The 16,219-nt window shown below is 36.5% G+C and overlaps 1 protein-coding gene across 2 annotated transcripts; it reads right to left on the reverse strand.

Moving 5' to 3' along the window:
* Nucleotides 1–2,620: 2,620 nt before the first annotated feature.
* On the reverse strand, nucleotides 2,621–13,781 carry LOC125848504 (uncharacterized). Of its 2 annotated transcripts, XM_049528382.1 has the most exons (15): nucleotides 13,581–13,781; nucleotides 12,153–12,277; nucleotides 11,552–11,716; nucleotides 11,277–11,407; nucleotides 10,969–11,113; nucleotides 10,598–10,845; nucleotides 9,122–9,246; nucleotides 6,219–6,262; nucleotides 5,191–5,322; nucleotides 4,763–4,840; nucleotides 4,203–4,285; nucleotides 3,999–4,121; nucleotides 3,443–3,503; nucleotides 3,165–3,344; nucleotides 2,621–2,782 (listed from the first exon to the last, which is right to left on the reverse strand). In XM_049528382.1, exons 1-14 carry the CDS (start codon nucleotides 13,675–13,677, stop codon nucleotides 3,177–3,179), a joined length of 1,725 nt encoding a protein of 574 aa, XP_049384339.1. In that variant the 5' UTR covers nucleotides 13,678–13,781; the 3' UTR covers nucleotides 2,621–2,782; nucleotides 3,165–3,176. The 2 variants fall into 2 exon arrangements, with proteins under 2 accessions (XP_049384339.1, XP_049384338.1); XM_049528381.1 differs by lacking the exon at nucleotides 2,621–2,782 and having other exon boundaries at nucleotides 2,940–3,344.
* Between the last annotated feature and the right edge of the window lie 2,438 nt (nucleotides 13,782–16,219).

A 16,219-nucleotide genomic window follows, 5' to 3' on the forward strand; every position in this document is an offset into this window, starting at 1 on the left:
CCCCTTCTAAGCCTAAATCCAGAATTTTTTACACCTAGTTAAGGGTTTAGAAAGTGTTAATCAGTTCTTTCACGTTCATTAACACTTCAAGTCTTTAGAGCAAGGTTCCAAGAGGAAAAAGTTCGGGTTTCAAGCGTTCTTCAAGCTTCGTTGATTTCGCCAAGAACTCTGTTCTTCCAAGTATGTTGGACTAGTTCGTCCTCACGCCCTACATTTCAATTCAGTCACTAAAAGTTTAATCTATGGTTATACCCTTAGTTTCGAGAAATCTTGATACAAGTTATATTATTGATCTTGAGTTCTAAATCCTTGATCATGAGTTGTTTTATATGTTATTATACATCGAGATCTGAGTTGTTCATGTTTATATTCCACATGAACCATAATTTTTGAGTTGTAATTGAGAGTCTTTTGAACAAACATCTTTTGTCATAAATTGATTTTTAAGGAGTTAAAAGTGACTTCGAGAGTAAACTTTAAAGCATAATTTAAGTTAAAGTTAAGGGAACTATATGATTCCCAAATGTTTCATTTTTACATCAAGAAAGAGAGTATTATTTTGAGGAAAGTAAAAGAGTTTCAGAAAGATTGAGTACAGAGCAGTTGCCTCTTTAAGAGGATATTTTGAGCAATTACCCCAAATTGAGAAAGAGTATGCTTTATACATTTGAGCATGAGTATTTATTTATTGGGAGTAGTGTTGAACACTCATATGGGGGTGAGTTCAGACAACTCACATTCCTCATAAACCAAGTAGCCAACATGGGTAAAGGATCATACTTTTTAGATGACTTCTTATTGTTTTCGAGTAGAGCTTTAGTGGATCCACGTAGTTAAGGTGTTCTATACTCCGTCAAGGTATATGACAGTTCTGACAGCGTGGGCGAGACGTTGTATCATCACGTAGCTCATAGTGATGGTTGTCGGTTAGAGAATCTCTCAAACAAGAATTAAAGAGTAATTTAATGTATTTTTATATACATCCTTGAGTTGGCATCTTTTAATTTTGAAGCTTTAAATATTTCATCTTTTAATATTATTTTGTATTGAGTTAAATTGAGTTGAGTATTCTTCCAGCCTTATCAGTCAGTTATTTATTCATTCAGCTTTATTGCATTCTCGTACATTCAATGTACTAATGTCATTCGACCTGCATCTTTTTATAATGCAGATACATGTGTTCAAGATCATCAACAAATGCTTCATTGAGATCACTTTTGAACTTCAGATAGCTTGGGTGAGCCTCCTTGCATTCCGAAGGACTTCACATTTATTTTCTAGTTAGTTGTCTTGAGATGTCGTGGGTCTTGTCCCAACATCCATCTTGAATAATAGAAGCTTCATAGATAGATAGAGTTGATCTCTCAGTATTTACTTTCCCTTGTTATGTTTTGCAAACTATTATTATTGCTTTGAGTATTTTCCAAATATTATATGAGCACTTTGAGTATACATGATTGAAATCTGTTTTAAACCGCATATTGCTTGAGTAAGTCTTCCACTAAGTAGTCATCCAGTCCAAGGGTTTGCTTAAGGACCAACAATAGTTTTCAATAGCTGGCCACGTCCAGGATGTAAGCTCAGGATGCGACAGTTTTCAATCTCACTAAACACTTTTGGGGACTAAAGTTGGAGGGGCAAACCTCCTGGCCTATATAATGTGTGGAAGTCAAATGTCGGCGACCACCTTTGCAAGTTGTACTTGTGGGATTTCCATAAGAATTTCCCTGGTCTGTTGTTTTGTTTCGAAACTCAAAGAGGAAGCGATTGCGCCCCAAAATCATAGAAGTTGATTCCATGCTTGTGCTTTCAGTGCTTGCTTACCCAGGCACCATCAAATCTCTGATAGAAAGGCATTTGGAATTTCCTTCGGGAGGCGTTCAACCACGCTTTTTGCTAGTATTCATTTTGATTTCTTATTGTCGAATTTGAAATAACAAGCGAGTTGCCCTTTTTGTTGAATCATTGCAACATTTATTTTTCTTGTAGACCATTTATTGTTCTTGACAGTGTCTGAATATAAGAGACCCTCCTCTAATTTCCTGTGTAATATATTAACTGTGCGCCTTCTGGGCTTGCATTTATGAAATTCATTTTGGTAGATATGTCTATCCATCCAGAGGTTAATGACCACTCAAGGATGATGATGACAGCTCTTCTCTTACCCTGCATACTTAAAATGCTAGCTAATGTATCGACCATAATTGTAAAAATTCCTTGAGCAAAAGAACTCTGTGAACCCGTCCCGAAACTTCTATCTTCGAACTGAGTTCCCCTAGCCTTTCGATGCTTCCTTAAGAGCAAATGCTCTTGCTAATACTCATCATGTTACGACCTTGCTGTACTATTTTTCAGCCCTAGAAACTACTCTGGTAATGTAGTAAGATTTGAAGCCAACAAAATAAATGGTATCGTTCCCCATGATTGTAACAGGAAAAGAAAGGTTGGAAAAAAAGTGGGTATTGAGGGTGACTCTCACACTGGAAGGTTGCTGAAAAAGGATTCTAGGGGACTCCATAAGTTTAACTCGGGTAATGTGCCTTGGAGCATAAAGTTTCCAAAAAAACGTGGGTACATGTTACTTACTTTTCACGCTGTGTGTACTTCTAGCGAAGAATACTATTTTTGGGCTTTGACTGCATGATATGATTTGAGAATAATAAGGACATTGATTCCACAATTACTACAACTTACTTACACCCAACTGTGCATGGTCTTCGTGCTACGCAGCCAACTTTTGTGAATGTTTTCTGCGGGAGTTCTGGCTTCCCGAGATGAGAATCTGCTCATTGGCCAATTTAAATTCGTCAATTCAGAAAGCCAAAGCAAACATCAACTTTAGAAAGAAAAAAGAAGTGCGTCTTTGCAATCACAGCTAACTTCCGAATAAAATGAACAAGAACTACTTCAACTAAAAACTTCAGGGCTAATTTCCTATATAAAACCTGGTTGAACGCCAATCACAGAAATATAGACCAATGAACAAATTATGGGATATGGTACTGAACAAATCATTTTCTTGCGGACATCATACATAAATGGCATATAGGTAGAACATGGAAACCTTTAGAGAAAACCATCTGAATAATTGCATCGCACCCAATGATGACTAATCACGACAGTTGTGAGTGTAGACTTTATATGTACTACAAGAGATGACATACCCAATGATGATATTATACAAAATCAAACAGAGGCTTCTTTGCAGTGGGATTCATGCTTCGCTTCTGAATTTCAATGTCAAACAGAGCTCTTTGCCTGTTCCTTGCACTATCAATGTAATCTTGGAGAGGGGGAAGCGACCCACCACTACCTTCATGTTTAGGAGCTTGACCACGAATGATCTGTAACATCCAGACAGAGAGAAAGTAAAAAGGGGGGAGGGTGTCAATATCCTGTCAAGAGTAGCAGAACAAATCTAGTCCAAATATATAAGTCACACCTTTGATGCCCAATGTCGTTCCGCTTGCTGACAGACATCCCTCATGTCCCGCCCAGACAATCTGTAGTTAGTAACCCAAGAGTGGTCAGCAGAACTCTCACATGTTTACTAGTATTCTCTGTCCCCATTTATGTAACAACATTTGACTAGGCACATAGGTTTTTTGTTAAAAAAAAGAGACTTCTAAAACTCGTGGTCTAAAACAAGCCATAGAAATCTATGGGGTATAAATCATCTCATTTAGGGTAAAATAGAAAGTTTAAAATTAAATTGTTTCTAAATAAGGAAGTATGACATTCTTTTGTGCACAGGCAAAAAGTGGAAGTATGACACATAAATTGGACAGCGGACATACTATCTATTACATTGATACCAAGTGAGAAAATAGAAGTAACAAATAAGAGGGAAAATATTAACTAATAATAAAAATTAAAACTGGAAAACCACAACAGCTCCCAATCACATCCCCCAACTCATCTGCTGAAGTTGAAAATACCAAAAATTAAGCACTTTAATTTGTTTTAAGAGTGAAGCAGTTTGAAAATAAAATGCTAACCCTTCCGTGGCTCTTGCAAATTCAGATAATTCAGAGTCTGTCAAATGCTTTGCATACTGTGCGGCTATTTCCTGACGAGTCCGTTGATCAGGTAGGGGGAATGTAATCATGGAATCAAATCGGCTGGAATCAACAGGAAAATGATGAATCAGGGAGAGCCAAAGTTTCAGAAGGTATCATTTGGACATCTAAAACCTCATTTACCTAATTAAAGCAGGATCAAGGTCTTGCTTTCTATTAGTAGCAGCCACTACCACTACTTTCTTCTCCTGCTCAAATCCATCAATCTGCACCAAGTAAATTTTTAATAAGCCACCATATGAATACTGCTAATGTCATCACTCATCATATATATACAAATGGTAGAAGTAGATACACTTTCTAAATGAAGGTAAAACCAAAATAAGCATCATTTTTTCAAGCCAAATTCTCCAAGACAACCTCTGAGAAGTTATTGCTTGCTTCCTGCATCTGGAAGCTTAAATCCAGCGTTTTATCTTTCCCAACGAGTCTTTAACAATACAGGGAGAATTAGAGTCAAATATAAACCATAATAAAGCTAGGAGATGTGATTGTTTCCACAGAGCAACTCGAGTAACAACCCCTGATGTATTATACATTACTGTACTGACAAATTTCTTGAGAAAATTACGGAATACTAAAAAATTCCCAAGGGGTACTAGACTATGTCCGAACATTGTTTCAAATATCATTTACATATATTAATGCTAATGATTAAACATATATAGGATTTCCAACAGTACCTGTCGTAATAGCACTGATAAAAGTCTGCGTGTTGCTTCATGTGTTTCGCCATCACGAGCAGTAGCAAAAGAATCAACCTGCCATATGTGTGGTTCAAAAAAGTGATACAAGGATAGCTTCCAAGGGTGTGGCCTAGTGGTTAATAAAATGGGTTGAGAACCATGAGGTCTCAGGAGCAAAGACAAAACACTAGGTGATTTCTTCCCATCTGTCCTAAGCATTGGTGGACAAAATTACCCGATACTTGTTGCTAGTGGGAGGTGGCAGGTATCCTGTGGAATAAGTCGAGGTGCGCGAGAGTTGTCCCGGACACCACGGTCATCAAAAAGAAAGTGATACAAGGATAGTGGATTTGTTGAAAGACAATTTTGACAGCTATAGAGAACTGAAAAAGAAGAATTATGTCACTGCAGTCTTCAAGGATTACCTCATCGAGGAAAACTATAGCACCATCTGGGAAATCATTGGCAAGTGAGAACACCTTCCCTAACAAACGTTCACTTTCCCCATAATACTTTGACATAATAATTTCCAATGGCACATATAACAATGGGACACCCTGCAATAGCGGTAGAGAAGCTCATCAACAAATCAAAATATTGCAAAGCACCTCGAAACTACTGTTGCTGCACAGGGCAAGGTGGAAAATAATACTTGGGATAGACTACAGTCAAAACACCAAAACACCGATGAACCCTGCCGAAACACCACACTGTCTGTATGATTACAAGTTTTCCTGCTTTTTGGGATGGATGTGTGAATATCTTAATTGAAGCACATTAAAGAAGACACCAGACCAGGTAAGGGACATTCACACAACCAAAGTTTCATTTGGATTGGCATTTTCACTCCACAAACTGGATCCATGCTTATTCTGTATACTATTTTATTTTTTTTGATGACAAGGGAAACCCGCAGCCGCTACCCTTTGGGTGCGCACAGGGGAAAACCCCCACTTCTATGCAATAGCTCGCAAACCACATAGGAGAGGTAACCCACACTAGGCAAGTCCGGTGTGACGAACTCGACCTTGCTTTCGCTGGCAGGGGTTTCGAACTTGAGACCTCCAACATGGAAGTCCCAAGTCCAAACCACTAGGCCACCCCGAAGGATTTCTGTATACTATTTTTTGATGACCTATCCATGCTTATTCTGATACTTATTTACACTATCAGTATCATGTACTTGGTTCACTTCATAAGATAAGTTTATTGTAGCAAACAAATGATTTCAGATTAGGACATAAATCAGTAATTTCTTGTGAATTAAGGGTTCTTAGTTATAACATCTTTAGAAAGAAAAAATGATTGAAGACCAATATGCATAATATATAATTATAGAGTCATTGTGCTCTTTATGACTAGCCTGCATATACAGGATGACCAAAAACAATAGCACAAACCAACAAAATGGTGGGATGAATCATGAAAGCTACAAAAGAGAGAACTGGCATACCGCTTGATTAGCTATAACACGTGCACAAGATGTCTTTCCAGTTCCTGAAAGAAGTACATAGATCAACAAGCATTATTAACTCCTCCGCAGAGGTGGATATTACAGGAACAAAACCACCCTCCGAATCTCCTAAATGAATTAAAATGTTCAGTTCTTTATTTTGCATAAGGGTCCAGGCAAATCTGAAATAAATAGTCAAGAGACAGGACATGAGGCCATGCAACAATTTTAGTCCCCAAGGTTGCACATATTATGTAACTCCTCTAGCTACGAGTACTAGACAATATTAACAACTTTAGTCCTCCCTCAAGAAAAGCATTAATTTGAAATAAACATATAATATGCAAACTGAATCTGTTTTTTTCTTGAAATTAGTAAAATCTAGATAGTTTACTCCAAACCTTACTCCTGTTTTCCCCTTACCGTACCCACACCAATTCCATACTACCCAATTTCATCACCTCTTGCATTTGCATTTTTTTCATTTACTTGTATCTAATTTTTATTTTCTATTCACTTATCAATTAAATCTATCATTTTCCAACACATAATTGAGTAGTAAAGACCAAAATTACAGAAGAAATAAACACTGTACAGAATTTTTTAACAAAATCAAGCCTAATCCCACCAAAAAGCAAGACAACGTTCCACTACCTACTAACATTCTACCCTAATCCGCAACCTCCATACCCCCTATCTAAGGTCATGTTTTCGGTAAGCTGAAGTTGTGTAATGTTCTGTCAAATCATCTCCCCGATACTTCTTTGGCCTACCTCTACCTCTCTTTGTACCCACAATATCCCACCTCACTGGGACATCTGTATATCTCCTCTTCACATGTCAAACTATCTCAACCTTGTTTCCCTCATCTTGTCCACCACGGAGGTCAACCCCACCTTGTCTTGAATATCCTAATTTCATATATTATCTCTCCTACTATGCTCACACATCCATCTCAGCATCCTCATTTCCACAACTTGCATCTTCTGAACATGAGAGTTCTTGACTGGCCAGCACTTCGTCACTTACAACAAAGACGATCTAACCATCACTTTGTAGAACTTACCTTTTAAATTATGATGGTACTTTTTTATCACAAAAGTCTCCAGAGGCAAGCCTCCATTTCATCCACCCTGCACCAATACGATAAGTGACACCATCGTCAATCTCTCCATTTTCTTGAATTAAAAACCCAAGATACTAAAAATTCTCTCTTGGGGATAACCAGTGTATCAAGTCTACTTCCACGCATGTCTCATGTATTGCATCACTGAACTTGCACTCCAAATATTATGTTTCGGTCCTTTTCAACTGAACTGATTAAACTCCAGAGCCTAACACGCTCCTCCAACTTAGCATTAACTTTGTCGCGAGTCTCATCAATTAGCACTATGTCATCTGCAAATAACATACACATGACACCTCACCTTGAATATGCCACGTCAACTCATCTATCACCAAGGCAAATAGAACAGGCTAAGCGTTGATCCCTAATGCAACCCCATCTAAATCGAGAAGTGCTCTAAGTCTCCTCCTACTGTTCTTACCCGACTTTTGGCACCATCATACATGTCCTTCATCTCCCTAATATAAGCCACCAGTACACCTTTAGCCTTCACCCATCTCTAAAAGACTTCACTCGAGACTTTGTTATATGTTTTTTTAGGTCAATGAACACCATATGTAAGTCCCTCTTCCTTTCCCTATATTTCACCACCAGTCTCCTCCCAAGATGAATGACTTCTCTAGTTGATCGCCCCAACATGAATCTGAATTGGTTCCGAGAAATGGACACACCCCCTTATGTCTCTCTCCTAAACTATCAAAGTGTGATTGCAACTTGATACCCTGTAATTATGTAATTTTGGGTATCACATTTGTTCTTGTACAACGGAATCATTGTACTCCACCTTCATTCTTTAAGCATTTTTGTCGTCTTACAAATGACATTAAACAACCTAATCAGTCAAGTCACTCCATACTTTTCCTGTCTATGCTCTTCCAAAACTCCATCGAAATCTCATTTGGGTCCAGTCACTCCTCCCCTGCTCATCTTATGAATAGCACCCTTAACCTCCTCAATCTTAATACACCTACGGTAGCTAAAATCCCAATGTCTTCACGGAGTGCTCCAAATCACCTAGCACAATGTCTCTGTCCCCTTTTTCGTTCAGGAGTTTATGGAAGTATGCACCATATTCAACTAATCAATGTCTCTTCCGGTAGCACTTTGCCTTCCTCGTCTTTGATGCACGTCACTAGATCCAACCTCTAGGACTCGAGCCTTTCTCTCTCTCTATCGCCTTAACAAGCATGTACAACTTCTTATCTTTCCCTTTGTCCCGTAGTTCAACAAACTAACATCCGAAAGCTTGCCATTTTTGTCGTCGTAACTGCTAACTTCGCCTCCTTCATCACCTTATACATTTCCTTATTCATCCACTTTTCCTCCCCGCCCTTGCTCTCCACCAACTTAGCATAACCACTTTTCTTTGCTTCAATTTAAAATAATAAAAAATGCACACTAGAAAAGAAAGTTTATAGAAGGATCAATAGATCTCTCTATCTTTCCATCTCCCCGCATGCATCAATAGGCTACATGGTTAAATTTCAAGAATTTAATGACGAGGATAAAAACAGCCTAACTCATATATGGCATTCCAAGTCATTGAACTAAAAAAAATAAAATTAAACAACACTAGTACGCAAAGATATGGTTAGCATGATCAGAAACATCAAGATAAATATAAAGAACAGGTAAAATTTGAGTATCATAATTACAACAGGTTGATTACATAAATACAAATATATATACAAGAGCACCAGAACAACATATGACTTTGAATGAGCGGCTCCACACTGAATAGAAATAAGCCTTCAACATTCAGGTATAGGGGTCAAACCTGGTGGACCTTCAAATAAGACTGCCCGGGGCCTGTTCGTCTCAAATTTGCGTCGGGTCCCACGAGCAATATCATCATATACTTCAGGACTTTGCAAAGCTAGCAGTATTGTATCTTCGATTTCCCTAGACATTAGAAAATCAACTAAAGGTGATCACTTCAAGACAATGAAGATAGTATTCTTGACAAAGGTACAATTCACCAGTAAACTTGTACCAATAAAGTATATACTATTATTTTATTTGGTTTCCCACCCGGTGTCTGTTACCCACATTGGAGCCTGACTAAATCCAAACTCACACTGGAAAGTCCCACATTGGGGGATAAAGCGCTCCCTAATAAGGATGACTCCGTACTCGAGGGGACTCGAACCCGAGACCTCTTGGTTAAGGNGTATTGTATCTTCAATTTCCCTAGACATTAGAAAATCAACTAAAGGTGATCACTTCAAGACAATGAAGATAGTATTCTTGACAGAGGTACCATTCACCAGTAAACTTGTACCAATAAAGTATATACTATTATTTTATGTGGTTTCCCACCCGGTGTCTGTTACCCACATTGGAGCCCAACTAAATCCGAACTCGCACTGGAAAGTCCCACATTGGGGGGTAAAGCGCTCCCTAATAAGGATGACTCCGTACTCGAGGGGAGACCTCTTGGTTAAGGATGAAAGGATGAAAGAGTATTTACCACTCCACCACAATCCTTGTTGGTGTATATAATACTATTGAAGTCAATGTCAATTTATAATGAAACAAACTACACCCAAGTTACTACAAATGTTTCATGAATTGGTCATCCAGTCAATCCCAACAAACAATGGATGTGCAGTATCATAAGTGCCAAGAACTAAAGATTTTCTTTTCTTCTTGAACAAAGGGGTTTGAACAAGAAGTTAAAAGGAGACTTTGGATACAATTCCTGCTTGCAGTTGGTGTTTTATATGAAAAGAACTAAACATAATATGTTTTGAAGATGAACAGAACTCAGTAATAAAAGTAAAATCTGAGTGTATTATGTTGGTATCTTTTTGGTGTAGATAAAAATGGGTAAATGAGGCTGAAACACTCCTAAAGTTCATAAAATTGTTTGTATAAGCAGTCAAATTTTTTCCTCTGTTCTCTTTGTGTAATCTTTTGGGTGTAACCACAGCACTTTCTTAGTGCTCTTTTTTTTTACATCAATTCTTGTAACTTTTTCAGAAAACGAAACAAAGTTTCCTCTTTTACTTACTTCCATCTCACCCTTCATCTTTTCACCCCAACAAACCATAAGTTTATATAGCAAGATGCGTCTCCATAGTCTACATAATACATATTATCTACCTTTCAGGGAAAAGAAAGACTAATCCAAACTCCCATATTTTATCTCCAGTTTAACATTAGGTTAATGGAGAACAAGATAAATGCTTTATCTTAAAGCAGGGTTTGTAGAAAATGCAGAGATGTGATGATTCAAAGCAGAGCCAGTTACCGTTTCTGTTGATTATATCCAGCAATATTCTCCCAGGCAATATTAGCTTTTGGATTACCACTAGTGGACACATTAATGCCAAAGATTTTCACTCCCATAGACTCGAGAGTAGTAACTGTTTTATCTGCAGAAGGAACTCCTTTTGATCTGAAGTCCAATGCTTTTTGTTGTCCTGCAAATTGTAGCACATATGCCAAAGCATCAAGCTCCTCATCAGTAAAGCTCACGGGCTTCATAAACTCAACTTCCTGCCATAATTGAAACTCTCATTATTTTCCAATATTTGGTGGGTTGTAGTTTGCAAGCCAGAGGAAGCACAGTAATCAAGTGATTCAAACAAAATGGTGGTTCAAAAGTTACAGGAAATGTACAGGTTTGTCGGCGCTAATGAGTGGACGAAATATAAGAATGCATAAATCTTCGTCAAAAGGATTTGTATCCCGTCCACCAGCCTGCTCCCCTGCAGTTCCATTTTTCGTTTGGGGGCGGCTAAGTGCCAGTTTCCAGGCAACCCCACTGCAACGGTCAGAAAAAACTTTAAGGAGACTAGGGACATTCAATTGATGAAGAAAACAAGAAAGGTTATGAATATCAAAGAACATTTTAAATTTTCCAAATGACATGAACTGTACTATTGGTGAAAAATGATCAGACATCGTCAAAGCAGTGCTCAACTAACCTGTCCCAAGCGTGTAACATCATATTTGATGCTGCACTAGAATCTTCAAGTTTTACTCCTAGGCGTGAAACAAGGCTTGCAATTAGTAGCGGAATTTCACAGGTTGGAGGAACTTGGAACTTGATAGTGACCTGCTAGAATGAAAACACAACCATACCCCGCAATCAATCTATTCCTCTCGAAAAGTAAAGTTAGAGCTTAAAGAAAGTGCCAACAGCTCAAAGCAAACAAAACTTTAAGCTTCTATTATCTAGAAGGAAAAGCAAGAGGATAACCTTTTGACCCTTAACGGCAACAGTAAAACGAGGATAAGAACCATACTTCACTCCTTTGCTCTTGAGCAAGTTCTCTAATCTGAGTCTCTCCCTTTTTGCTGTTTCTTCAAGGGGGTTGTGGCTTGGAATTGGAAGAGAATCATAAGGCGGAACTTTCGCACCGGCCTATAGAAGAGCAAGTTAAATCAGTACTGGTTCTCACATTTTTATTATTTTGTCAACTTAGAACACCAAATATCTTATTAGTGACTAGCACATTTCCTGCATTCAAAAGGATTATCATCTGCACCTATGTAAGCTTACATGATTTAGAGAGGTATGCTTGACTAATCATAATTACAGAGTGACACGTCATGACAATATAAACACCTAAAAGGGCATCCCAGTGCACAAAGCATACCACGTTAGCAGGGACTGGTAAGTGCTGCACCCCAAGGGATGTGATGTAGACAACCTAACCTAATGCTTGCATTAGTGGCTGCTTCCACGGATCGAACCCGTGAGCTATATGTCCCAAGGAGACAACTTTATCGTCCAAGGTTCCCCTTCCAGAAATATAAGCACCTATGGACAAAAATTAACATCAATAGCGCATGCTGACCTCATCAGAATCTGCATAGGCTACATTCAGAACTCCAACTCCAAGCAGTCCAGCTAAAATGGCAGGAATAGTAGTTGAAGGTACTGATCTTGAAAAACATGTGCGTTGGTGACACCCAAAAATTCCTGTAACACAAATTCTATTAAGAAATCTGTGAATTTCGGCAGCACTTCAAAACAGACCGGACATTTCCCCAAGCCTCACTATATTCCATTTCTTCCTGAATAAAGAGATTGCAGTAAACCCTGACCACTCAACAAAGAGAGTAGAATAGATAGATATGTATATATACAAGTAAATACCCTTTGCAGTACATGCAATGGTCTGTAGACCTAAGATGCAGGCCAAGTGGCTACATACTATAATTATAACTACACCTCAATGCAAACTAGCTGACTTCGGCTTGATGAATTCTCCATGTCCATTCCACTCTAATTGGGTTCGCTTTGTTGTAATACTCAATATATCTGTTAAGAGAGATACAGATTTTCTAAAACTAGAGATTTTCCAAATTTCACACTTATCCTTAGACTAACTACACCTCTTGTAGTTATAGTGTTCTCCAGTCTTGACACTTCACTTATGTCTATCATAAACTCCAGTATCTCGCGTTCAGTACAGTACAAGATGATGTTAATGTTATTGTGAATTAAAAGCTGAAATTCATCAGAAAGAAGGTACAGAACATATGATGAGCCCAACTCAAAAGTGGTTACCTCAGTTATGTTTGTGAATTGCCACTGAACATGCTAGTCATATCTCATTATCCATAAGATTTGTAGTATGACCATGCCAAATAGTTTTAAAGCATCTGTTTGCATCATTAGGTCCATACGAACTTATCCTTTTTTCCTCTGTCCTTCAGATTCGACTTTGATAACCTATTGAATTTCATACTTATCCATGTAACCTGCTTGGCTTCAAATGTGTGTTCTTACACACATTCTTATAACCACTAAACAATCATTTTACATGTCCATGTTCTTTGCTTTTAGCATGAAGAACAATGAGAGGAAAGAGATAATCACTAGAATCATATTTGAAATGCCCCATCTCTAACAACCTTAGGTCTAGGGTTTAGGATCAAAATTCAACAGCAGTCTCAGTGCCAGGATTACAGCTATCACAATCTACCACACTCTACTTGAATATACACAACAATTTACAGAGTCATAGCTTATCAAACTTAACTTGCAATAAGTAATCAGGCAGTTCTTATTATCAATAAATTTAAAAAACAGAGGAACTTGGGCAGTTAAGCCTATGGGGTAATTTAACAGAGTCCGTCCCAAATGTTTGGTCACATGTGTACTCACCCAGATTACACAAAATTGTCGTAAGGGATTAGCTAAAACTAATACGAGCAGATTAATCCAAACTACAGCCTATATATGAACAAAATGCGCAAGCAGAATTCATAGAACATACCATTGTGCGGAAGGTTAGGAGATTGATAAAGGGAAGGAGAAGCTAGGGTTCTGTAATGAGAGTGAAGAGCTCTGGCAAGGCGCCTTATTGACGCCATAATTGAAGTGCAATCTCCGTGGGAATGGAAGAGCTTTTCTTCTGTAAGTTGGGGCTCAGTATAATAGAAAAAAATTCTCCGTGCCGCGCCTGATAATTCCTAATTCACTCAGCGGTTCAGTCGGTCTTCTTTCCATTTTTCGTGGGGTTTTTTGTCCAAGTTAAAAAAAAAATACATATATATTATTATGAAATAACGAAACTGCAAGATAAGTATTATTGACAAATAAATAAGTTGAATAAAAATTGAGAAGTTGAAAAAAAGAAGGAAATATTAATTTTCTCGAACTTGATGAATACATGAAGAATTTGTAATGAAACTATCGTATAAGAAATGGACTCGAAGAAACAAGATTAATCGGTATACAATAGATTTTAGTAACAATGTAGTAAGGGTTGTTTGGTAGATTGTATTAAAATAATGTTAAATAATGTGTATTAGCAATGTTTGTATTAATTATGCTTACATTAGTTATACATAGATTATTTCTTATGCATTGTTTTGTTTGGTGTATTAAAAATAACAAACATTGTACAAAAAAAATTATTTACAAGAATATTCTCCACAATTATGGTGACGGATGTAAAAGGAATTTTGAGGGGTAATTGCGTCTTTAAAATGCTAATGCATGCATTATATCTCTTTGCATTATGGTATTAGTAATACATTCTCCTATAAACAACACTACAACATAAGTGTATAACTAATGCAGATATTAGTTATACCTAGCATGAAAAAGTGCACCAAATAATGTACTACTAATACATAAAGTTAATTCGTGCATTAATTTTACTAATATATTCTACGAAACAACCCGATATAGTGACTATATTAGCACTTTATCATTCTTTTTCCCCAAGAGGAGAAAGAAGTAGTGCAGTACCAAAGTGACTACTTTTTAAATACTTCAAAAATAGTGACTATATTTTAAACAACAAAATTAAATTTGGTTTCCTTGGTATCCTTTCTACTTCAGAAATCAGAATGTTGAACCCTGTACAATTTGGGCCAGTATAATTTTTGTTGTTGAACTTTCTTGATAATAGTATGGGCTTTCTTAGATATATTATGGGCTTTTTTTTATCAATAAAGGGAAACTTACACAGGTATATTATATTAAAAAAATATTTACTATTTATAGCATTAAGAATTTTAATATATAATATAGTTTTAATACATATTACAAAGAATAATTTATAAAATACATATAATATAAATTATATTGATAGATAATACATTTATCTCACACTTTAATACACTTGTAATACCAAACAAGCATAATATATATATATATATGAATTTCCCCACTCTTCTTCAAATTACAAAATCTTTCTTAAAATTTATGAATTTCGAATACATCATTAGAATTCCGGACATTCAGATACATCACAGGACATTCAGATACATAGATGAGAGATGTACCCGAGAGGGGAGAGATGTATCAAAGATGGGATAGGACATCCGGATACATCAGCAGACATCCGGATACATAAATGAGGGATGTATCACAGAGGGGAGGGATGTATCAGCGAGGGAGAGTGATGTATCCGAGAGGGGATTTTTGAAATTTTTTAAATGGTAGGGAATTTTAGAGATTATGGTAAAATAAGATGTGTATTTAAGTAATTTTTCCTATATTTTAAAACACTTATAATACATTTATATTGCATGCATATTTTACTTTCAATACGTAATACATATTTATCATAGTATTGCTATAAATGATAATAAATAAAAATTATTGCCAAAATTAATAATTATTTATTAAAAAATATTCACCCAAGCAGTAATTTTTCCATCAATAAATCCAAGATGTTCCTGCTCGTCACACTGAAATTTTTGCATCGATTATCCCTATTTCGGAGTAGTCTTTAATTTTTATCCTTAAATATAATGATCTTTAATTTTTATCTTTACTGCTTATTTAATGAAAATTGTGGATCAAAATATTCTTCGACCTATCTAAGATTAGTGCGGGATCCTCAATAGTGATGACTTTTTCACTCTTCCAAGAATGGATACATGTATCAAATACTCATACGAAAAATTTAAGGCTCAGAATTATTAGAAGAATTGTTAAACCTCAAAAGTTTTTGTAGCGTCTTATAAAAGTTCAATGTGATCTTCTATTTCCTCGAGTTTGTAAGGTCGATATATTGTTTAGATTACTAAAATAAAACAAGTATGATATGGTCTTATCTTTCTATGTCATTGGGTTTTCACATATAAAGGTGTGAAATTTTGAAATAGCTCAACAAATTTTACATGTATCTTATTATATTAGCGTGTTACTTGATTTCACGTGTTTGGTAATTGACATTTATGATTTATCAACAAATTTGAAAATGCACATTCCGTGCATGCTGGAAGATATAGAAAGTTGGACAGTGGGTTGGGGGAAATGGCAATATTGGTCAATAAAGGTGATACTGAAATTTTTAGTTTATAGATTTTGAATTTTAAAAAAATACCCTTTACATTATTATTAATAAATTATTTATATATACATATATAATATATATTTTTAAGGGGATATTACAGA

Source organism: Solanum stenotomum, chromosome 12 (genome assembly GCF_019186545.1).
Source record: "Solanum stenotomum isolate F172 chromosome 12, ASM1918654v1, whole genome shotgun sequence".
Classification (NCBI taxonomy): Eukaryota; Viridiplantae; Streptophyta; class Magnoliopsida; order Solanales; family Solanaceae; genus Solanum; species Solanum stenotomum.

Bases quoted from the DNA above. Each gene is read 5' to 3' on its own strand.
- LOC125848504 (XM_049528382.1), bottom strand. From the start codon at position 13,677: ATGGCGTCAATAAGGCGCCTTGCCAGAGCTCTTCACTCTCATTACAGA. The intron at 12,278-13,580 runs GTATGTTCTATG...TTTGTGTTACAG, and splicing joins TCCTAACCTTCCGCACAATG to GAATTTTTGGGTGTCACCAA. The intron at 4,841-5,190 runs GTAATCCTTGAA...CACATATGGCAG, and splicing joins CTATAGTTTTCCTCGATGAG to GTTGATTCTTTTGCTACTGC.